Source organism: Nothobranchius furzeri, chromosome 8 (assembly GCF_043380555.1).
Source record: "Nothobranchius furzeri strain GRZ-AD chromosome 8, NfurGRZ-RIMD1, whole genome shotgun sequence".
Taxonomy (NCBI): Eukaryota; Metazoa; Chordata; class Actinopteri; order Cyprinodontiformes; family Nothobranchiidae; genus Nothobranchius; species Nothobranchius furzeri.
In genome coordinates, this window is record NC_091748.1 from 68,784,217 (window position 1) to 68,809,251 (window position 25,035).

General features: G+C 42.4%; 1 protein-coding gene across 1 annotated transcript in view; it reads right to left on the minus strand.

The window, feature by feature from the left end:
• The window catches only part of cachd1 (cache domain containing 1), a 121,886-nt gene that overhangs the window by 40,350 nt on the left and 56,501 nt on the right, over window positions 1–25,035 (minus strand). The window contains exon 4 of the mRNA XM_015970989.3: window positions 6,465–6,571. Coding sequence (XP_015826475.3) covers window positions 6,465–6,571 — 107 coding nt within the window. The remainder of the gene's footprint in view (window positions 1–6,464; window positions 6,572–25,035) is intronic.

A 25,035-nucleotide genomic window follows, 5' to 3' on the forward strand; every position in this document is an offset into this window, starting at 1 on the left:
TGAATTTACTATGCAGATCTCTGCATACTTTTCACTTGTGAATTTTTTTTAAACAGAATGGACTCTTGGGGAGCACATAGTATTCTACACAACATTTAAATAGAAATAAAATGTGTTGAATTAATTTATTATTTGAGTTATCAGACCCCCAACTTAGTGTCTTTAAACGTATTCTGGCAAACGTCACCTACTTAAATGCAATAATGTTTTTCCACACTACTGCACGAGCCCAAAGAATTAACAAATAATCCAGTTCTGGTCTTGAGTATCAGCAGTGATGCTCATAAACATTTAGATGGGCTTACACTATGGCATCAGATGGGTGCCAAAACAAGGATGTGCACAACTGACAAACTTGTGTGTGCGCGTTGGCCAACGAGCACACGGCAGAGGAAGACAAGCGCGCGGCAGCCTTTCTGCGCGCTCGGTTTCTGATTCTGCTCGCTCGGCTGTTGGGAGTTTTGGCACTCTGGAGGCGTGGCCTGTGGCTGATCTTTTCTGTCCTCTGATTGGTAAGTTTTTTTCCGCTCCTTACCCTCTACCTCATTGGCCCATTGGCTTCCTCTCAGAGCACAATGGGAGTAGCGGAAGAATAAATCTGATTCAATCTTTAGTTAGTACTGTCATAGCTCAGCTGGTAGAGCTGATGACTTTCACTCGGAGGATACGGGTTCGAATCTAGGCAAGGACAACAGATAACATATAAGGTTATTAGTTTTTATTCCAGTGATATCTTTTACAGTTATGACTGTTCAAGTGTCATTAAATGTCCGAATGTTTGCTGGGCAGTGTTTTAAAAACTGTACATAAGCTTTAACCTTATAATATTATTATCTTTTTGATACTGGAAAAATACATACTGAAATAAAACTACTGATTGTATAATTGCAATTATAATTTTATAAGGATCCTCCGAGTGAAAGTCATCGGCTCTACCAGCTGAGCTATGACAGTACTTACTAAAAATTGAATCAGATTTATTTTTCCGCTACTCCCATTGTGCTCCGAGAGGAAGCCAATGGGCCAATGAGGTAGGGGGTAAGGAGCGGAAAAAAACGTACCAATCAGAGGACAGAAAAGATCAGCCACAGGCCACGCCTCCAGAGTGCCAAAACTCCCAACAGCCGAGTGAGCAGAATCAGAAACCGTGCGCGCAGTGAGGCTGCCGCGCGCATGTTTTCCTCTGCTGTGTGCTCGTTGGCCAACGCGCGCACACAAGTTTGTCACTTGTGCACATCCTTGTGCGCTCACAGACACAGTTTGCTCCCTCTCAGTACAAATGACCTCTCGCCATGTATATTTTCACTCGAGAGGTTATAACTTCCACGCGCGAGTCCTGTTCACAAGCGCAATGTGGACCCGTGCACGCTTTGGCACCCATCTGACGCCATATTAAACTGTGATGCTGTTGGTTAAAAAAGCAGGAATGTGACCCGTTATTAGGAACCAGGGAGCAGATAATAAAATCCTGACGCTCCGACTTTAAAACATTTGTCTTTAACATGTTCAGATAAAACTTTTTTTAAAGTAATTTCTTTAATTTATCTGCCCAAAATTATGACTTATTCAGGAGGCACAATGAAAAAAAAAGTGTTATTATCACAAATATACGTAAAGGTCATGATCACTCGCAGTTCTTATCATTTACTTCCTCACTAAGCAGCTGTGTTGAGCGATGCGCGCTCCCATGACAGAAAGCAGGACTGGTGGTCAGAACATGCGCTGCCACTGACTGCAGCTGGGTCCTATAAGGTAGGGAAGATTTTTCACTGTGACGGAAACATAAACCTCATGGACCTAAGAGGCATTATGCTTCTACACAGCTGAGAACTCATTCATTACCCAGCAAATCTGAGCAGAAAAAAAACCCTAGGGATGAGATATTTCAGAAGCAAGTTGGTCAAAAGGCCCAGAACAAAACATTGACCGGCTAACTATGGGGACATTAAAGATATATGATCGGTGGATGGAGGGATGGGGTAGCAGCAAATGAATGCTTCCTAGCACCTCTCAGGGAAGAGAAATGGCTAAAATTACACAAGAAGAAATACTTCAAAAAGAACAACTAGTGCTGTAATCATGCTGCACTCAGACTCTGTCATCTCTCATCCACCTGTTTTTTTTGTGTCCTCTCCCAACTGCCAGTATCAGTACTGATGCCTTCCATATCCACCATCATCCCCACCCTTCCAAAAAAGTAAAATGGAAGATAAAAAGAAGGTGCTGGAAGAAATACAATGAAGCCTTGCTGCAATTACTCCATTTCAATCCACTCTCACCACTCCCTTCATTCATCATTCTCTCCTTCTCAATTATCCTTGGAGTTCTTAAGACACCCACCCCTTCACTCTGCAGTGGGCTTGTTTAGACTGGGCCGAGACAAATGGGAAAGTCTGAATGCACTGGGAGTGTGGGGATCAAGGAGAGGTGAGTGTGAGGGACAAGAAGATGGGAAGGGAGGTGTGAGGGGGTAACTTGAACTCATTATGACGGCCTTGTAAAGAAAATAAAACCCCTCCGATGATGACGCGTTATGAATGGACGGCGTTATGAAAGGTTTGTAGAGAGAAGTTGCTGGCCAAAGAAGACTAGGAGGTAGGGCGATGAACGGACCAAGGGGAAAGGGCTGATCATGATCTGGTATGTTTTATATTGTGGTGTCAAAAAATAACTTTCCGCACCTAAAGGGGTATTGGAAAAATCTTTTACAGTTGGAACTGTTCTTTGAGCAACTATAGAGGGTTTTAAACTTTAGGCTATAAAACACAATGGCACTACTCTGCCGCAAAACGGAGGCAGCTCAGGGAGCCCCTGTTAACTGTTTCCACAAACTGCTCCAAAAGATGGCTGGCATTAACAGTGGCTTGGGCTAGCGTTAGCCATAGCTCAGACTAGTGTTAGTCATAGCTCGAGCTAGTGTTAGCAGTAGCTAGCATTACCAGTAGCTCAGCCTAGCCTAGCAGGCTGAACGACTTTAGGAAAAGATTGAATTGTGATTTCAGTTTGATTCACGGTTTCCTTCAAATCAAGGCTCAACACATCATTCACAATAGTCATAAATCATTCCATAAAAATATTAAGCTATTGTTTTTTGTCTCCCATTATTATCTTTATTAATCTTTTTTAATTTTTTACTGTGCTTATGAAGCAAGATTTTTTATCTAAAAATTCATAAAAATAAGTTCTCGTTCTACTATAATAATGCGAGGAGGAAAGCGGAGGGTTAAAAATGGGTTTCAAATGCATTTCTGTAGGCACCCAGACTTTTCCATGCATTATTTTAACAAGGTGAGCTGCCTGGATGTTTTTCTGATTGTTTATTTCTCAGTAAAACACCACTCTAACACCGAACTCTGGCACATTTTACATGCTTGTTTGAATTACCACGGGCCATCAGAAAAATTCAAGAGTGATGAACAGAACATTCGTGGTAATGGTAGGAAATGATCAGTATCAATGCCATTATCAATTCTCTGTCTATCCAACTCCTTATCAATTCCAGAATAGTTCAGTAGATGGAAAAAAATGTATTGCACATGGTCTCCTGCATTTTTACAATCAGTTTATTTATGACATAATCAACTGTACCTGGTCTTGGTTGGTTTTGAAATCTTTAAAGTATGCATGAATTTCCAAATTCTCAACAAAAAGCCTGACCTGCTGAGTCTTTTTCACAGGTTTAGATCTGTAGAGTGTTACACATCCAACTCTGAGGGAAATCACCCCACACCCACATATTTATTATCTCCACTTAGCTTCAACTGAATTGTGCTGCATTCACTGACCCTCAGATGTAAAAGAAAAGGACTTTGATACCATTTTCCTTTTTACCTTTTCACATCAAATTCTCTTCAACAAACACATATAATAACCCCTGTTTCCTGCAAGATAAAAGGATTTCTTTTTTTTTTTTTTACATCTGTGAAGTGCTTTGATCAAAACAGGACTACGGCAGTGTGCATTGGGGGAGCAGTAGCTCAGGAGTTAGAAAGGGTTGTCCAGAAATCAGATGGTTATAGGTTTGATCCCGACTCCTGGCAAATAATTCTGCTGTTGCGTCCTTCAGCAAGACACTTAATCAGGGGTTTTCCTGCGTTCAAATTTGCGTGGCGGACGCCCCAGCCTGATTTTGCAGCAAACCAAATTTGTTTCACTTAAAACGTTGTCAAATGGAATATTCAATTAATCCACAAACGCTTAGATTAGAACACTTAACGAAAAAATAGTTTGCCTTTAAATGAAGTGAGGCAGTTGAATGCATGTGCTGGCGCATGGTCAGGATGGTACCACCTCCACCTCAATTTGAGCCAGGAAAAACCCTGATAACCCACCTTGCCTGCTGGTGGTGGTCAGAGGGACTTGTGGTGCCTGTGCTCGGCAACCTCTCCTCCGCCAGTGCTCCCCAGGGCAGCTGTGACTACAGTTTATGTGCAGCCAGTAACCCTTTTAAAACCCGAATATTCACAATAACCCGGTTCCGCACGGCCATGAAAACACAGCCAAAAACCTGGATATGCTCATAACCGGGTTTTTAAAAACCCGGTTACTACACCTGGGGTAACCCTTTTCTAACACGAATGCTTGGTCGTGTAAACGCATATCGGGATATCCCCATCAAAGCGTGTGTTCTGCGCATGCTCTGTTCGCAAGGAATCTTGGTCTTTTGAGTAGCGAGACGTCTTGTATGCGCCAGAACACCGGAAGTAAACAAGTTGGGAGCAACATGGCGAGTCGCGGCACAGCACCACACTTTTGGAGTGACGAGGAAACTAAAGCGCAAACAAACGCGGTCGCTATCTCTTCCGAACTGGGAAACATGTTGTTGTTTTCACGGATACCGGAACGAGAAGAACTGGAAATGACACATATTGCGTCAGGACGTAGTCCACACGTCCTGACGCTACCCCAACGTCCGCATTTAAATCGGGTAATGCAAGTTAGAGGTAACTCTTTCTATTTATGCTTGTAAACGGGTTATTCTGATCAACTCAGAAACCCGAATACCGACCTTAACCCGATCATAACCCGGATATTGGCTGCATGTAAACGTAGTCATTGTAGCTAATCACCATCAGTGTGTGAATGGATGATAGTGTAAAGCGCTTTGGAGTCATCTGATTCTAAAAGGCACTATACAAGTGCGGGCGATTTATCATTTATTGGAGATCATTTTACAAGCATTGATACCCTGGACTCAACTCCTCCATATTTTTAAATCTTATTTTAAAAAAATTATTCCAACTAACTAAAAAGCTTTGATGAGTGATAAAATAAAAGAAATATATTTTTCCAGCACGTATCGAAGTGATGTTGGTATTTTTACCATGAATTGAAGCGTTTGTAGCTTAAACATTTTCTTCTGAAGACAAAAGTTAACAATTCAAATCAATTCAAAAATACTTTATTAATCCCAGAGGGAAATTGATTAACCAAATAACAGACATTCTCGGACAGCTCGGACATTCGGGAGGGACTCGGAGTAGAACCGCTGCTCCTCCGGATCGAAAGGAGCCAGTTGAGGTGGTTTGGGCATCTGGTCAGGATGCCTCCTGGACGCCTCCCCGGGGAGGTGTTTCGGGCATGTCCTGCCGGCAGAAGGCCCCCGGGTCGACCCAGGACACGTTGGAGAGGTTACATCTCCAATCTGGTCCGGGAACGCCTTGGGGTCCTGCCGGAGGAGCTGGTGGACAAGGCCGGGGAGAGGACGGCCTGGAGCTCCCTAATTGGGATGCTGCCCCCGCGACCCGGACCCGGATAAGCGGAGGAAGACGAAGACGAGACGAAGACGAAGACAAATAACAGATGTTTTTGTGTGTGTGTGTGTGTGTCGGTCACCAGATTGGTCCATTTTGTTCTTGTGTGAGAAGTGAAGTAACTTGGAACCAGATAAAATGTTTGTTGGCAGAAGTGTGAACACCAAACTGTTTTCTGGTGCTCTTTCTCATCACCAAGGAGGGTGTGGAGGTTACACACGAGCACAAAAGCATAATTAAACCTAAACTCACTGGATTTTTCATAACTGCTGGGAAAAGTCACAAGTAAAACAAACCTTTCAAAAAATATTTTTTCTTTTAAATGACGAAAACCGCCCAAAAGCAACTGAAAAGAAAAGTTCAAAGGCCAAAAGGGAGATTGTTCGATCTTGAATAGGTTTGGGGAGGATTTCAGAAAAGTCTCTTTAGAACAAGTCTTATTTTAATTTCACATCAATGTCCCTACGCTTAGTTCACTTTTCAGAAGCCGAGTAGGAGAGAAAATCAAACTGTTCCCTTATGAAAACTGTTACCACGACAACTATTGTTGGAATAATACACGACTTATAAACAGAAAAAAAAAAAGTTCAAATGTTGGGAGCTTTTAAACATTATAAAAGCAAATGATTGCCCCTATATTTCGTGTGTGTGTGTGTGTGTGTGTGTGTGTGTGTGTGTGTGTGTGTGTGTGTGTGTGTGTGTGTCACACACCTGAGTTGAGGTCTCGTCCCGGGTTAAAAGCTCTGCTGTTGACTGTGGGTGAGAGTCTGTCGCAGCAGATGGTCTTGGAGACGTTGGTATTGAAGTTTCCATCAAACCTGAACACAGAAACAAGCGGCGTTGGAGACTTTGTTGGTGCAGCAGTCTTCATCTAAATGCTGACGGACACATTTACCTCTAGGGATGTGTATTGGTGAAATTCTGGCGATATGATACATATCACGATGCAGGAGACGATATAATATATCACAATATATTGCAATACATTCAGCCAGACGACATCAGCCATTCTTTAGGCTGAATTTATTGTAGGAAAATTCAATAAACAGTCCTAACTGATACTTAACATGTTTAACATGAGGTATATGAACCATAATAAAGGGATTTACATTTCAATGGCGGAAACAAAACCCACAGCACACAGCTGCCATCTAGTGGTTGGCATTTTAATGGCACCAAAAGAAAAAAAATACACCAATGTAAGCATTTAAATTCTTCCAAAAATGTTATACACGCCTTTAGAATATCGATATAATATTGCTGGAAAAAATATCACGATCCATTGCCACATCGATATTTTCTCACATTCCTATTTACCACCAGTTTGATTCAAATCAAAACAATGGCAGTTTTACATGGGGGCCAAAAGGGGGCAGTGCACCGCAGAACCTGCCCTGGCCCCGTTACGGTCATTGTGCTGAAGAGACGGGTATCACAGCTCTCTATATACAGGACATCCTGTAGGTGGCAGCATCTGCAGTAAGGCGTTTCCTGTTTTCAGTGTTGCACTACGTGTAGCTGATCGGTGTTTGTGGCTCGCTAAAACTGATAAAATTTCTCTGTACTAGAATATCTGAGTTATTGTCGCACATAAGCACGCTAAAACACACATTTTCTGTTGTTGCACCTAGCTGTTAGGGAACCATTTGAGTTCGCACGCAGTTTATTTGGTGTTGAACAGTTTGCTCATCCAGTTAGCTTAGCCTCAGCATGGCTATGGCTACTTCTGTCTCTGCTTCTCCGTCTCCTATCTCTTGCTCTCTGTGTCAGATGTTTAGTTACTCCTCTGCCTCCTTTAGTGATGATGGTACGTGTAATAAATGTATCACTTTTGTAGATTCTGAGGCGAGGGTGTCGGAATTGGATGCCCGGCTCCATGCTGTTGAAAAGCGTGTAGATAGTTGTAGCTACTTAGCTAGCGTGGGGCTAACTAGATCAGAATCACCCTGTAGCGGTCCTCCAGCAGAACCCGAGCAGCCGGGATCTCAGGCCGGCCGGGTGACGGTACGCAGGAAGCATAGAACCCAGCCCGTGGGCCACCACCAACCCGTCCACGTTTCTAATAGATTTTCCCCGCTCAGTGACGCACCCACTGACAAGCCGACTCTGATAATTGGCAGCTCCATAGTCAGAAACGTGGCATTAGAAACTCCAGCAACCATAGTTAAATGTTTACCTGGGGCAAGAGCGGGCGACATTAAATCTTACCTGAAACTGCTGGCTAAGGATAAGCGTAAATACAGTAAGATTGTTATTCACGCTGGCGGTAACGACACCCAGTTACGCCAATCGGTGGTCACTAAAATTAATGTTGCTTCGGTGTGTAAGTTTGCCAAAACAATGTCAGACTCTGAAATTTTCTCTGGCCCCCTGCCTGATCGGACCAGTGATGACATGTTTAGCCGCATGCTGTCCTTCAACCGCTGGTTGTCTAGGTGGTGTCCTGAAAACAACGTGGGATACACTGATAAACGGAAAACGTTTTGGGGAAAGCCTGGTCTGATGCGAAGACGCTTCGCGCTCTGTCAATAATGTATTGATGTAAACCACACCCACTAATTTCCAAATAATAAATAAGAGGTGCATTCATCTGTGTATCTCTGATCCGCATTAGTGATGTTTTCAGCACCAGAACAATGAAGCAAAGAAACAGGTTCCTGAGTTTATGTTGGTAATTTTATTTATTAGGTGCATCTGACCTGTTCTATTTTTCTCTGAAATGATTTCAAATCAGTGCTTCTATGGGTTGTCTCCTCTCTGCACTATAAATGTTTACTTTATTATAATGTTCACTGTAATGCATCTTGATGTTCTTAACAAATAAATTCAATCAAAGATATTGGTCACTAATGCCAAATATGTAAATTTGTGTTTCTGTCATTTTTATACTGGCTTAAAAATACTTAAGTCTACTAAGCAGGGGTGTAGAACGTTTTTAATAGGACCAGCCCAGTAATGATCTTGGACCAAAATAAAGGGGGCAGAAAGTCAAATAAAGGGGGGCTAAAGGAGATGTTTTTCCAGATACCAAGAAAAATTAAATGCCAAATCCCTCCACCAAAGTGTGTCACTGAGTCTCAGTAATAATTTTTTGACACAAAATGTCAAAGGTGTGGGACCATTTTTCACGTCGTAAGCCGAAAAACGTAGTCCAGTGTAAATACTGTGAAATGGATTTAGCCTACCACAACACCACATTCCTCGATGCTGCAACCTGACCAGGAAAGATCCACATGTAAATGTCACTTCTGCAAGCGGACTCGGAGCCTCTACAAGATAATGCATTCTATATATATATATATATATATATATATATATATATATATATATATATTCTGCGGACACTGTGCGACTTTTTCGTTTGTAGCACTTAGTTTCAGCTCACCGTATGTCTGGTAGCAACACGTCGGACTTAAAATGTGCTAAAAATAGCAGTTTTTACAACACGTGGGACTTTTTACTGTGTTGTTATTGATGTCCGTTGTCCCTCAGGATTGCTGCAGGACACAGGTATTTGTGAGTGGCGGAGGAAAACGAAAGAAAGTAAATAAATGTTTTGTGATCAGTATAATTTGACATAACCACGGCAAACATGCTTTCAACAATCCTTGTTAGTGTGAGAAAAAAAGTGTAGAAATTAGAACGGACGTGTGTTAATAGGGAAACAGCTGGCGAGCCATGTTTGCGCACGTGCCGTGAACGGTTCTGGTGCTGTTTGGGCCGTAGCCGCTCGGATTTGTTTACTGTGAAGTAAAGCTGAAGTGCTGAAGTTTTGAAAACTAATTTTGAATACAACTTAAAGAATAACTGGCAATTGCTTGCTCATTTCAAGAGGTCTTTCATATTTTATAACATGATATTTGATATGAAGGTTTACAAACACAAAACGGCAATTTATTAGAGTACTCGATTAATCGATAAAAGATTCAATAGAGTACTCGATTACAAAAATATTCGATAGCTGCAGCTCTAATCTCCTGCATTAGCTTCTGACAGAAAATAGATGGTGAAGTTAAAGTACCATTAGCCATCATCACACGCTGAAGAAATTACTCCACATTTGACCCATTTAATGTTACAAATGAAAAGAAGCAACAGATATCTTCAGGGGTTCAAAACCTTTATAGAATGCACAGTGGGTACGGAAAGTATCAAGACCCTCGTCAATTTTTTTTTTACTCTGTTATATTGCTGCCACTCGCTAAAATCAATAAAAATCACATTTTTCCTCATTAATGTACAAACGTGACCCCATATGGACAGAAAAACACAGATTTTTAGAAATTTATGCAGATTTATTAAAAAGACTAAATTGAATCACGGTACGGGGAGACGATACAATATATTGCAATACATTAAATCAGACAATATTAGCAATTTTTTACACTGAAATTATTATAGGAAAATTCAATAAAGACTTCAAACACTTAACATGTTTAACATGAGGTATCTGAACCATAATAGAGGGATTTACATTTCAACGGTGGAAACAAAACCCATTGCACACTGCTGCCAACTAGTTTGAATTGCACCAAAAGAAAAGAAAACATACAAATGGTTGCATGTAAAATCTACCAAAAATTTGATACATGGCTTTTGAATATTGAGTTAATATTTCAGGAATAAACATCGCGATAAATTGCCATATAAATATTTTCTTACATCCCTAATATATACACAGGAAGAATCAGGCTGAGGTAGGTAATCAAGGACGCACCTCAAAGTGCAAAACATTTAACTATCTTTAAATTAACTTCTCAAATTCTGTGGATTTTCTGACTTGTTTGCCCAAATAAAAAAAAAAGTTACATAAAGAGCAACAATCAGCCCCAAAGGATTTAGTAAAAAACTAAGCAAATAGATAAATAAAGAATAGTTAAATATTACAGGTGCAACTCTATGACTAGTATTTTCAGATCTGACTTTTCCCCTGGTTCATTTAAGTTAATTCCACACTCGTAAATTTCAAACTCCGAGTAGAAATAATGAACTGGCTCACCCCCCAAAGTCAGAGAATGTTTTTAATTCAAATTCGAGGTTCAGTATAGCTGCTCCTTGTAATAAACGATAGCAGCTGTGGTGGGAACGTGTTTATTTCACAAGATAAGCTTTTAGGGGTGACTCTAAAATCAATGTTATGTACAGTTGTATATTTTCCGAGGTAAAAGGAATGCACCATGACGTTTGTCCTCCATGCAACATAGGCATAGAAGTAGATGCCGCACCGACCACTACTGCCTATGGTGGCCGCATTTGTGGGTTCTACTTTTTAAACTCTATGGTAAACAGGGTGTTTTAGCTAGGCTTTAGCTCCGTGGAGATCTGGAGCTCAAACGGCAAATAAACGTGTTCATGAACGCATGCACTCACTTTAACGTTAGGCAAAATACGAACGAGTTCAGTTCACAAAAGAAAGGAACAAGTTCACCAACGAACGCTCAGTGAACGTGTTCGAGCACAACACTGTAGACAGGTGTGTGGCTTTCCTGATTAAATCCAATCAGTATAATTAAACACAGCTGGACTCCTGCGAAGGTGTAGGACCATCTCAAGGATGATCAGAAGAAGTGGAAAGCACCTGAGTTATGAGTGTCACAGCAAAGCGTCTGAATACTTAGGACCATGTGATATTTCATTTGTTTTTTTTTATAACTCTGCTTAAACAGACAATAATAACTTTAAAAGTTTTATTCTGTCAAAGTATGTCAATTTAATCCATTCAGGGGGCTGGTGGAGTAGCTGAGTGACATAAAAAAAGGTGTTGAATGACCATTAGAAGCTGTATTTTTTTGGCGCTCAGTGAGAACACAGAGCAGTGTGAATTACGGCATTGTGGGAGAATTTCCGACACAATCTTGGGAATGGGGAGTTTAGAAATGGCGATTTCAAACCGGAATCAATGGTGCTTATTTTCTTTACCTTCCATTCTGCTTCATCGGCAAGTCTTCCGATTTTACATATCCCAGTTGTCTGGCGAAGTCTGCCAATATAATTTCCCACTGAGTTACAACCAATCCGAATGACTTAACCACAAGTCCTGGTCAGCGACTCTACCGGGCCTTTCCGAATACATAATCCCAGTTCAGGAACTCCATGGGTTCCTGAAATCACCCAGGAAATGGTCCTTTTGGGCTACCTCGGTGAAGTTGAGAAATTCACATACAGTGAAGGTTTGATAAAATTACCTGGTAGTTCTGATTGTAGAAACGGGCCTAATGGTTTTGAGTCAGAGTTTTGAACAAGGCAAAAACTGTCTTAATGATCACCTTAAAAACGTTTCTCTTTTTAAGCATTTAACTGGCTTCTTATAGAAGCATGGACTCAACTGAAGAAAAAAGGCTCTAAACATCAGCGTTAACCAATTTAAACTCAAAACTACAGCTAACATTGCTCACTGGCCTTTGTTGTACCTAAACAGGTCCCAACATATAACAAACTACAGATCTGAAGCCTTTAATTAAACCATTCCTCCGCCTTGGTAGAGATAAAGAGGCAGATGAAGAAAGATGTAATTAAAGGAGAAAAATTAAATGTGGGTCATAAAATCTGGATTACACACACTGTGTGATTTCTGTCTGTGAGTGTCACGCCTTGTCCTGTCTCCCCGTTTGGTTCAGCCTGCGTCTCTGTTGATTGCTCCCACCTGCCTCTCGTTTCCCAATCACCCAAGCTCCCAGCCCTCCTGTATTTAAACCCCTCCAGTTCTGTGTCTCTTGTTGCCTCATTGTTTCCATGTCCTACGTGCATATATCATTAAAACCCTTTAAGTTTTCCAGTTTGTCTGCCTGCCTGTTTCCTCCCCAGCATTTGGATCCTCACCTCCGCTCCACTCACCGGCACATCCTGACAGAGAGCAGCCTGAAAGCAGCGTGACAGAAAAATTAGATAAATGGCACAGAGCTTCCAACTCTGGCACAAATAAAAAGCCTAACGGCATCCGACAGGCAAGTGACCTGGTTTGAGTTTTTGCTGGACGTGTGACTTCACTTACAGAGAATTACAAAGTCAGACCACCACAAGATGCTGAGAAAGTAGGCGAACATATTCACAATTTTATGTTTTGGTTTAAGCTACTATACATTCATAAAAAAACACATTTTGTTTCCTGTTTGTTGAAAACTGACCTGCTGGTTTGTGATTAAGGTCACTTCAAACACATCAAGATCATAAACATGCGTGCACACACTCAAATTCACTTCCTGGTTTGAATCGCATATTTTTTTATGTGACTAAACACATGAGTTCAATTAAATTCAAGTTAATTTCTATAACGCCAAATCACGACAAGAGTCGTCTCAAGGCACTTCACATAGTAAACATTCCAATACAACTCAAGTGTAAAAACCCATTTTCTATTGGAAAATAGGTGTTCATATTCATAGCAGACGTTTGATAATTGTCCTAATTAAAGGTCCACTTTACTGAAAAACCTTTCTAACTATTATTTCTGAGTTTCTCATGCTGGCTGAACATGAAAATAGTCTCCTACATCTAGCTTGTGATAAAAATAGATGGTGAAACTCTAGGATTTGAAAAGTCTGACTGACCTACGTTACACTGTCACGTAACATTCATGGACTCACCCATCGTAACTCACGAAGGCTGTTGTTGGTTTAGCACCAGGAGAAAGCAGAGAACTCTTGGCTAGTAGATGCTAACCGTTAGGATTAGCAACCCCACCACACGGCAGAACTCCTCCAGGCTTGAGTTATTTGTGGAAACCGAGTCGGTGGTAAAGTTGTGTTGCTGTTAGCCAATCAAGAGGGGAAATGCCTCAATATGAGGAAATAAGACTCTGAATAAGACTCCATCTGCAGCTACTTTCTCCTCCAGCTGAATACTCCATCCTGAAACAAGCGCACCAGGAGGTTGAACGATCTGACGAAGTACTCGTTTGAAAATCGAGTTCCCATGGATTTTTGACCCCAATGGCCATCTGTTGGTAACATCTTATTAAAACACAAAATTACTGCATACTTGCAATGATTCAGGCGTGTACTGCTCCCTACCGACAGGGAAAATACACAGCGTCACTGTAAAGTGCTACGTAAAAAAAGTGACTTCCTGTATTGCTGATTTCCAAGCCTGGTTTGGTGTGATCTAACAAAAGCAGCTCTCAAGAAAACTGTTAAACACCAGAAAGTGTTGGAGAGTATCGTAGACCTGAAGATTTCCACAAACAAGGTTTGTAATTTTTCCAAATGTTTTGGCAACTGAATGTGCAGCAAATCTTTGGTGTGCTGATTGCAAAGCTTGCAGAGGAGCAGGCTGCACTGCACCAAGCTTGGATACTTTGATCCTTTATTCCCTCCAGCTAGAATGCCCGATCCTTTAGCTCAGCAGCGTACACACACACACACACACACACACACACACACACACGCTGCTCTCCGAAACATCCACAAACCCGACGCTGGTCGTTCCTACAGACAGAAGCTGTAATGTAAAAGGCTGAATGTGAGTATTACACATTTAGAGTCCCGTAAGTCATCACTATTCTCCTTCAACCGACTCTGTGTGGAGGGTGGAGGGCAGGAGGCTCAGCAAAATCTGTGCCAGGTAAAAAAAAGAAAAAAAATAAATAACACACACACTCACACATTTCCAGATGCTTTCATTTCAACATCAAAAAAACATGCGAGTACGAAGGAGAGAGCAGGAAGGACAGCTGGGAGCCTCAAACATCTTAATGAGGACAGAGAACTCTTACCCCCAAATTCCACTACCTCCGCTCCGCTCCGCCCCCGCCTTCCGCAGCCGCTCGCTTCCGAACTCAATTTTTACTGGTACCCTCTCTACAACGGCTCCGCTCCGGTGCGGAGACCTGAGGTGGGCAAATAAGCATGCGCGGGACTTTCGAGATCTTGCGATACAGTCCGAGCAATAAACACGGAAGTTAGATCCAAACACCCGTTGTGTGGGAGAAGCATCGAAATGAACTGTTTAATCTGCCCATCATTTGTGTTGAGAGATCAGCAGTGTATGGATCAACAAAGTGTGACTACTTTGATAGTGGAAACTGTATTTATGGCTTAATTTTGTGCATTTAAACTTCAGCCGCCATTGATAGATGTTAAAAGTTGTTAAATCTGTGCATATGAAACAAAAAACGCCTTTTGTTTATCGATTTATTGTGAAAAACAGAAGTTGTGCTTGCTCCTTTTCCTGTTGGGCGGTTGTGATTTCTGTCCATTTACTGCGGAGGTGCTCCGGCGTCCGGCGAAAATAGGATCGATTCTATTTTTGCCGGACGCCGGAACAGAGGGCGGCGCACTGCCGGAGCACGGCCGCAGTAGTGGAATAGCTCTGATTGACTAGAATGGGACCGATTTTGCTCCGGCGTTCGTGTCGGAGCGGAGCACAGCAGAGCGGAGGTAGTGGAATTTGGGGGTTAAAAATAAGCTTTAATTCACCAGAAAACACAAAAAATAGGGATGCACAATATATCTGCAGCAATATCGGTATTGGCCAATGTTAGTCATTTTTTAACATTTACCCCCAAATTCCACTACCTCCGCTCCGGTCCGCCCCCGCCCTCCGCTGCCGCTCGCTTCCGAACTCAATTTTTACTGCTACCCGCTCTACAACGGCTCCGCTCCGGTGCGGAGACCTGAGGTGGGCAAATAAGCATGCGCGGGATTTTCGAGATCTTGCGATACAGTCCGAGCAATAAACGCGGAAGTTAGATCCAAACACCCGTTGTGTGGGAGAAGCATCGAAATGAACTGTTTAATCTGCCCATCATTTGTGTTGAGAGATCAGCAATGTTTGGATCAACAAAGTGTGACTACTTTGATAGTGGAAACTGTATTTATGGCTTACTTTTGTGCATTTAAACTTCAGCCGCCATTGATAGTTGTTAAAAGTTGTTAAACCTGTGCATATGAAACAAAAAACGCCTTTTGTTTATCGATTTATTGTGAAAAACGGAAATTGTGCTTGCTCCTTTTCCTGTTGCGCCGTTGTGATTTCTGTCCATTTACTGCGGAGGTGCTCCGGCGTCCGGCGAAAATAGGATCGATTCTATTTTTGCCGGACGCCGGAACAGAGGGCGGCGCACAGCGCCGCACTGACGGAGCACGGCCGCAGTAGTGGAATTGCTCTGATTGACTACAACGGGACCGATTTTGCTCCGGCGTTCGTGTCGGAGCGGAGCGGAGGTAGTGGAATTTGGGGGTTAGGCATCGGTCCAACAAGTAAAACTGGGCCGATATTGGCAACCAATATTTTTCCAATCTTGTTTCCGTTTGTGTATCTGTTTCAAAGAGGGAGATATGTAAGTGTTGGAGTCATGTGAGAGCGATAGTAATCATCTCAAAAGCGTTAATGTGTGTGGTGTTGTGTCCGTAACATATTGCAAATTGTACTTGTACAGAAATACTTTTGTTACATTTAGTTTATGATGGTGTATTAACTCTGCCATCTTGCTCTTTATTCATATCAAGAAGTTTCTCCTCCTGGAAAAATACGAATCAAATTAATAAATAACACATTCAAAATTTCTGCTTGCATAACTTTCTGTCTAAACAAAATTTTCTGATTTCAGAAGAGTAAATGTCAGCATGTGTGTGTGTGTGTGTGTGTGTGTGTGTGTGTGTGTGTGTGTGTGTGTGTGTGTGTGTGTGTGTGTGTGTGTGTGTGTGTGATAAGATTGTCACGGTAACCGGTGTAGCGGTAAATCCCAGTAAAAAAGTTTACAATAATAACAGTCTTGTTTTTTTTTTTTTAAATTATCTCTGTGGATTACCGTGGCTGCGGTGTAGGCGCAGTGACCCTTACCAGCCACCGCATCATCTGCTGAAGTTGCCGGAGGCACATGCGCACTTTGTTGTTTACGAGTCAACTTTCTCAAATCTAAAGCTGAAATAATGGCCAAAGGAGGAGACGGCAGCGCTCAGGACATTTATTATCCCTCAAAGAAGAAAAAGTCAGAAGTACGGGCATTTTTTGGATATTTGAAGAATGCTGAGGGACAGTTGATAGAAGACGGCTATCCTGTTTGCAGCACGTGCAGAAAAAGTGTCTGTGAAAGGCAGCAACGCTTCAAATCTCATGACACATCTGTGTGACCATCACCCACAACTCTACAGTCAACGCAAGGCAAGTTAGCGTTAAAGCCTGATTCATGCTTCTCCGTCTGCGTCAGTGCGGAGACACGCAACGTCCTTGCGTGCCTGCCGGAGAGCTCCGCAAGGACGGACGGAGTCGGGCTCTCTTTTCTAAACATCCGTCAGTCGAGACGGACAACGCTAGCTTGTGATTGGTCAGGACACCGCTGTTGTCTACAGCGCCGCCATTGTGCCCTCAAAAACATAGAGAGCCAAGGATAACAAGCGGCAGACATGGAGAAGCTTGAAGAATACCTCGCGAAAAAACTCTAAAAACATGAACGTTTAATTCTCCCGTGACTGGAGGAGTGAAAAGATGCGCAGCAAGCGTTTTATTTGTGGATGGAAATGACAGGAAACGTGGATTTAGAGGTGGCGAGCGCATGAAGAGATGGAGGAGAATGAGAGACAAATATGTCAGTGTTAAAAAGTCTCTTATATACACAAAAAACACAATATAAACACACTGTCTTGGACCGATACATGACAGGATACCACAGAACAGCGCTGCACCCTCTGTTGTCCTGCCGGGCAATTGCTTTGCAACACTCTCCAGGAGACGGAGAAGTATGAGAGCAAAACGCTTCCGTCAATCCGTGCGTGTCTGTCCCTTGCGGAGCTGACGGAGAAGCATAAACCAGGCTTTAGCGTTTCAGCTAAAATGCGTGATCCGAGGATTTGGGTTGAGGGAGAATGCAACGAGTCGCTATATAAAGCAGCCTCAGCGCCGCTACCTGCATATAAACCGTGTCACGGACACCCCCAATATATATATATATATATATATATATATATATATATATATATATATATATATATATATATATATATATATATATATACATACATGCACATCAGAAAACGGAACTTTTACCCTAAAAACACTCACGCCATTTTTATTATTGCATGTAAACATGTTAGTCCGGCTAAAGACGAACTGGTCTTAATCGAGCTGATGCACCCAGATAATGCGGTGGCAATCTGATTACATTCTGCATGTAAACGGGTCAGCAGAGCTAAACCGCTAAGACGCTCGTATTATGGAAGTGACGAGAGAGGAAGCGGTCTTCTGACAAGCCCATTGTCACAAATCAACAGGCGTAACACCATAAAACAGGACAGTACGTACTAAATAAGCTGTGCTGCAGCGTTGTTGTTATACATTGCTTTAGCCACTGTGCATTTCCTGTGTCAATTCCATCTGCTTCACTCCCACCAACCTGTTTACTGCTCGTGTTTCTATAAGCTAACCAGAAGAATGCCGACATATAAAGGGGCATGCCGCCACCTACTGTACCGGAGTGGAACAGACTTTGAGAGGCTGGTTTTCTAATGTGCATGTAAACTAGGATAAAGACTCCCAGCTTATTACAATAAGATCGGTTTAGATAGACTTAAGCTGGATTTATACTTCTCCGTCAGCTCCAAAAGGGAGACACACACGCACCGACGGAGACGTTTTGCCCTCATACTTCTCCGTCTCCTGGGGAGTGTTGCAAAGCAATTCCCCGCCAGGACACCAGAAGGCGTAGTGCTGTTCTGTGGTATCCTGTCATGTATCCGGTCCAAGATAGTGTGTTTATATTGTGATTTTTGTATTTCTGAGACTTTTTAACACGGACAAATTTGTCTCTCATTCTCCTCCACCTCTTCATGCGCTCGCCACCTCTAAACACACCTTTCCTGTCATTTCCGTCCACAAATAAAACCCTTACTGTGTATCTTTTAACTCCTCCAGTCACGGGGGGATTAAACGTTCATATTATGAAGAGTTTTTTCGCTAGGTATTCTTCAAGCTTCTCAGTGTCTGCTGCTAGTTATCCTTGGCTCTCTTTATGTTTTTGAGGGTGCAATGGCGGCGGTGTAGACAACAGTGGTGCCCTGACCAATCATAAGCTTGCGTTCTCCGTCTCGACTGACGGATGTTTAGAAAAGGGAGCTTGACTCCATCCGTCCTTTCGAGGGCTCTCCAGCAGGCTCGCAAGGATGGATAATGGTGTTGCGTGTCTCCGCACTGACGCAGAAGCATGGCTCAGGCTTTAGATGTCAGCCTTGTACATATAACTGCATTGAGTGATGGTGATATCGGCAGAAAATATTTATATCAGTGCATCCTTACCAAAACACCCACGCAGAAATTTGCTCTGATTTTTGGTAAAGCGTAAACAAAAACCTCTGGTATTATTCTGTTATTTTCTATGAATGTGACTCAGTGTAAAGAGCTTTAGGATGTGATATGCTGATTGAAAAGGCTGAATGTCCTAAATAACTATCATTTTCCGCCGTTGCAAGTCAGTCACTCTTTTTTACTAATAACTACTTCTACAAGAACCATATATTCCCACAAAGCAGACAGCCACCCTGCACTATTCAAAAAGCCCCACGAGAACAATTACCTTGAAGAGACTTGCTGCAGAGCGTTTGCAAGCCCCGAAGAGTAAAACTATTTCTAATGTGCTGGCAATCCCTCAGCAGCAAAGACAGCAACATGCTAACTGGAGAATTGAATGCTTGAAGAGGGCCTTTTATGTACCCCGCCGTGGATTACTGCTCTACATAGACTGCCAGAACCCAAATGCAGAACTGATTAGGAAAAATACTTAGGTGGCTCGCATCCATTTCACTAGAAGGAAGAAAGGTGGAAAAGGCTGTTGCTGGTTCTCTTCTAACTCAATGAAATGTGTCTTTAGTATTTTGTTCTTCTTTAATAAAAAAAAGATGATAAAATGTAAAAAAAAAAAAAAAAAAAAGGTTAGAAATGCAGCACCTAAGGTCTCATTCACTTTTTTTTCCTCCAATAAATAAGCTGTAATCTCTACTAATGAATGCCTGTGAGAGTCGGGCGGGGGGGATTATGAGTCTTACTCATCAATATTCATGATATGCAAATATATTGCCTCTGATTGGCTAACAGCAACTCCACTCTTCTGCTGCCTTCATTCACGTTGTTTTTTAGGTAAATGATGCAAAGTTGGAAATGACAAATGACACAAGCCTGAATGTGTTCCACCCGGTTCTGGAATTTCTAATGCTAACAGTTAGCTTTCTAGTTGCCAAGACATGTGCTGCTCTCTACTGGACGCCAATTCAATAGACTGCCAGTGTTGCAAGCCAAGGAGGGAATGCTAATTTTCTCTAACATGGAAGAGACTGATTTTTTCACACCTGATCATTTTTCCATCAAATTTCTTTCAATTGCTAATACAGGTGATGGGGTTGGAGAAAAATGTCAGAATGCAAAAGAAACTCAGAACCGATCATTTTTTAAGGACAACTGTATGACAGTTTCTCAGTTAAAGTGACAAAAATACACCTTATGAGGTGTAGGCATTAAAGAGTGAATGTTTTCAAGTTGATTTATTTAATTTTAACAAATGTAAGCTCAACACCCTTTGCCCACTTGGCATCACATCCCAGTGACTGAACAGGATCAAACGGGAATGGGAAAAAGGCAGGAACAAGCAGACCCGGCGCCAGAGGACTACACCTGGAGGGGCAGTGGGGTTTTCTGGGGGGAACCAGTAATAAACCGTGTTTTTTTCAATCCCTTTGCATGTTTATAATCTGTCTGGTGGACGTTACATACATATACTTCCGGGTCAAATCCGTCGTTTTGCGTCACCAACTTGTTCTACATAACCAACTGAAAAGCTAAGATTCTTCATTGTTTTACTCCGATTATGTATGCCAATTAAAGATGCAATCAAAACTTAAGACAAAGTAACCAATTTTACTGAACCAATACTTGCAACTCACCGTTCTTAGCTGCGCCTGCGCACCACAGTCACCATCTCAAAACAATCCTAACGTCCAGTTAATGTTCTCCAATAACATACTTAGTCCACAAGTCTTCTTCCAAATCCTGCCCTGCAGCTTGATACCTTAGTAAATTCTTCTTTTTGCACGTATTTCTCATAATGTTTACATCACGAATACTAGTTAGCATCAGGTTAGCATGCTACTTCTTGGCTGCGTGCTTCTTCTTCTGGGTAAACATTGACTTGGTGCGTTACCGCTACCAGCTGGTAAGAAGTGTAACCTAGGTCTTCTAAGCAAGATTTAGAAAATCTAGAGTTTTTTCTTTCTAAAAAGAGAACAGACAACCCTGTATTTAAGATGGTTCAAAAACAGTTTCAACTTTAATATGCATTTTAAAACATTTGAATAAAAAGGACAGCAGACACCCCTGAATTCAAAATGGTAACAAAGAGTTTGATGAGGAATGAGAACTAAACTGTCTGCAGGGGAAACAGTATGCTGCATCTGTTTTCACTGAATACTCCAACCATGTTCTATTTTGGTACCATGATGAAGAAAAACTGCGTTTTTTCCCAGAGAAAAGTCGAACTTGATAATTTTCCAGGCGCACCTGATTAGGCTTATCCACCCCGAGGTCATCTGAACGGCGATTTATGTTGGTGCTGCTGCCACTCTGTGGCGCAATTGCCTGCTGAGACTGTGCTGGAGGCACGGAGAGAGGAGAAACAGAAGCGCTTGTAGCTGCAACTTCTGGCTGCACTGGCCTTTTTGATGATGCATCATCCCTGCTTGTGCTAGCATTGTTTTTCTGTTTGCTAAACCAAGCTCTGATATCCATTTTAGCAAGCTACTGTACCAAAGCGTCTTCTTCTACTGCATCTAAAACTGTTGATTAGTAACCTAGAGCGCCTTCTGTTGATCGTCTCGAGCCAATACATTTGCATGTGGTGCTGTAATCTGTCCTGGGCGGGCCGGATCGGCAAATGGGCGGGCCGGGCCTGGGAACAAGCAGTAGCTAGCTTGTGTTCCCAGTACAGACTGGAGCATTTTCTGCTCCGCTCCACCCACCCACTCACTCGCCCACCTGCTCACTCACTCACTCGCCCACCTGCTCACCCACTCACTCACCCACAATATCCACATAATGTTAAACTAACTTCCGTATCTGGGAATAACTCAACTCAAGAATGTCAAAGTTTATTTCCATTTAACCATTTAAAAACAAATCCAGTTGACCAAAGGGCTGCACAATGTTTAAAATATTAAACCAAAATGTCTGTCAACATCACAACATCTAACTCCATTAGAGTTTAAAAATGAACAGGGTGATGTCAGAACCAGTGATGAGCAGTCATGGTGCTCAAGGATTTCACCCCTTTTTACTACCTAAACACTAGCTCATCACAAAAACAGAACAAGCTCAGCAGGCAATAAGGGAAAAATCCACATCACCAGAGGCCTGTTACTGCTGCTTGACAGGGCCCCTCCTTCATGTGCAAACAGAGATCACATCATTTTTGTTGACGCTGCAACCAGAGGACCAAATGATCTGCTTGATGCGAGGGCTGAGCAGCTACTCACTAGTGCAGCACAGACTCTTGAAGTTAGCTGTCAGGCTGCCAGTTACTCAGATAGTGAGAGTTCTTCAGAAACACGAACAAAAAAAAAGCACCATGCACACTTTAAACTTTTACAGTGCCGCCCGCTTTACAATATTAAACACGTGTACTGGCCAAGTGTCCTTATGAGCCCTGGTGAATACAGCCCCATGCACACAGAAACCCACAAATAACTTGTTTGAACAATCATCTGAACCACTGGCAGTTCACCGGATATTAGTATAGATGAATTTATGTAAGTTGGAAAATGTCTTCAAGCTGGATTTAACTCCTTCACTGCCACTGACGACTAAAGTCATCATTTTAGATCCAACCATTCACTGCCAATAACGACTAAAGTCGTCATTTGCATCTTTTTACTGTGTGGGCGTCGGAACGAGCCCCCGCGCCGAGAGAACAAACATCTCAGCTCTGAAGCTGATCTTCATCCGCATACGTCACACGTCACATGAACAGGAAGCAGAAAATCCATGTGTTAGGAGATCGTTTTGGGCCGTTCCTGTAAAAAAAAGGTGAGGCGCAAACCGGAAAAGCGTCTGCCGATCACAATTCGACAACGGGTTATGAAAGAACGGATAACGCTCGAACGACACGGATTCTTCCTGATGTAAGAGGTGAGTCTCCTCTTTGTTTTGGTTGTTTTGGCGTCAACATCATCCTAGCATGCAACGTTCTGTGACTCTTGAAAAAACAGTAAAATCAGTGAGAAACGCTGGCAGCGAAGGGCTTTACTGATCAAGAAACAGGTGGCAGCGAATGAGTTAAGCTAGAAAATGCTTAATTATAAAAATGAAACTCCTATAGGGTACATATAATACTTAGCTCTTTGACTTAGGGCTGTCGCGGTAACCGCAAAAATGAAATACCGCAATATGAAGAAACCCACCGCGCTGCATCATGGGCCACTGCGATTTCTGAACTTGGTTCAACTCAATGATGCATGTTGAGAAGGATGGCTGCACTGGTATCAAAACGAAACGTTACTTCGCTCCTTTGGGAGCACTTTGGTTTTCAGTACGTCAGCTGCTGCGCAGACAGAGTCCTTGGCCGAGACAGAGCTGCCACCAGCGGCAAAAAAATAATAATAAACGCTCGGAGACCTGCTGAAGTCCCGGACAAGCACTGCTTCTGCAACCGTCCTGAAGAGAGTTTGAGCCGAGCTGGAGCTCACTCGCTACCTGCAGGAGGAATGCATACACCCTAAAGAAACCCCCCTGACATGGTGGAGCAACAACCGGGAGAGATTCCCTTTGCTCGCCAGAGTCGCACGCAAGTACGTGTGCGTTAGTGCAACGAGCGCACCATCCAAGAGGGTTTTCAGTGTTGCTGGAAATGTTGCCACCCCCTCTCAGATCCTCTCTCAAACCGTATATGGTTAACATGCTGGTTTTCCTTGTGGGTAACAAGGACGTGACCGAGCTATAAAGCACCGTCATCCGTGTGTGTGAAAGTGAAAGTGAAATGATAGTGCCCCCGCATGGGGACTTGTTTCTTATTTGTTAGATGCTGCAGCCAAATTTGCATTTAAAAGTTTAACCTTCTCCTGAATTTAGTTGCTTTTAAGTTCAGTCAGACTCCGACTGTCGGAGAAACAAACGTTACTGCGATCTGTGTTGTTACTGCCCTTTGATCTGCATTCAGTAAAGTGTTATAAAAGAAGGCACGGCAATTTTTAACCTTTTTTAAATGTGTAAACATAATGTTTAGATAGTACTGCAATAAAAAAAAGTGCTGCAATAATATCGCACACTGCAATATTAAGCCACCCTGAATGACCGCAGGGGGAATTCCTCAACCGCGACAGCCCTACTTTGACTACACAGATTTGACTACATTTGCAGTGCTCTCTATTAGGAATGAATGCATTGTAAGTCATTCTCTGGGGGAAAAGCTCTGGTGCGCCAGTTTGTGGACGTAGAAGTGAGCCGGAGGAAGAAGTAGTTTCAGACGACAGGATTTGAAGACTTATTTCCTGATATTTGGACATCTCGACTCTAATTGGCTAACAGTAATACAACTCTACCACCGACTCTGCACTGCAACATTAATATTTTATCGCCACAAATAACAAAACTCTGGAGGAGTTCTGCTGTGTGGTGGAGCTGCTAATTCTAACATTTAGCTTCTACTAGCTGAGACGTTCTCTGCCGTTTCCTAGACGCTAAATCTACATCAGATTTCCCTGTTGTGAGTCCATGAATGTTAAGTGACAGTGTGACGTAGATCTGTCGGGATTTTCTAATCCTAGAGTTTCACCGTCTATTTTTTATCAGAAGTTAATGCAGCAGATAGCTGTGGGAGAAGTTTTTCATGCAGGCTGAACATGAAAATAGGAGTGACTGATCACTTTTAAAAGTAAAACGTGGTTTTCGGTGAACCTGCTCCTTAAACAAAACAAGTTTGGAATTACCATTAAACATGTCATCGATTTTTTCCAGAATTTTTTTTTATTCCATCTTAAAAGTAGATTTTACAATCCTCGGAATAACTATTTAAAGTGTTTATCTTCACCAGAGCCTGGTGAAAAGTCTCAGCTTTGCAGCTGCAGAGCACACTTCTCACTTTTAAAGCAACATGACGTCAGAAGTGTTGAAATGGGCACCTGGACACCTCGTGCTAAAAACATAAACATACAGAGACAAATACGACACATGGGCCAGTTCAACAAGCCAGAGCTATGTGCTATTTTCAGATCCAGTCGGTTCCCAAGACCAAGCAATGATTAAAGCATACCAGGGAGCGCTAAGCGCTGCCCTCGGTGGCCTTCCTGAGAAAAGATCGACTGTCAGCTTGATG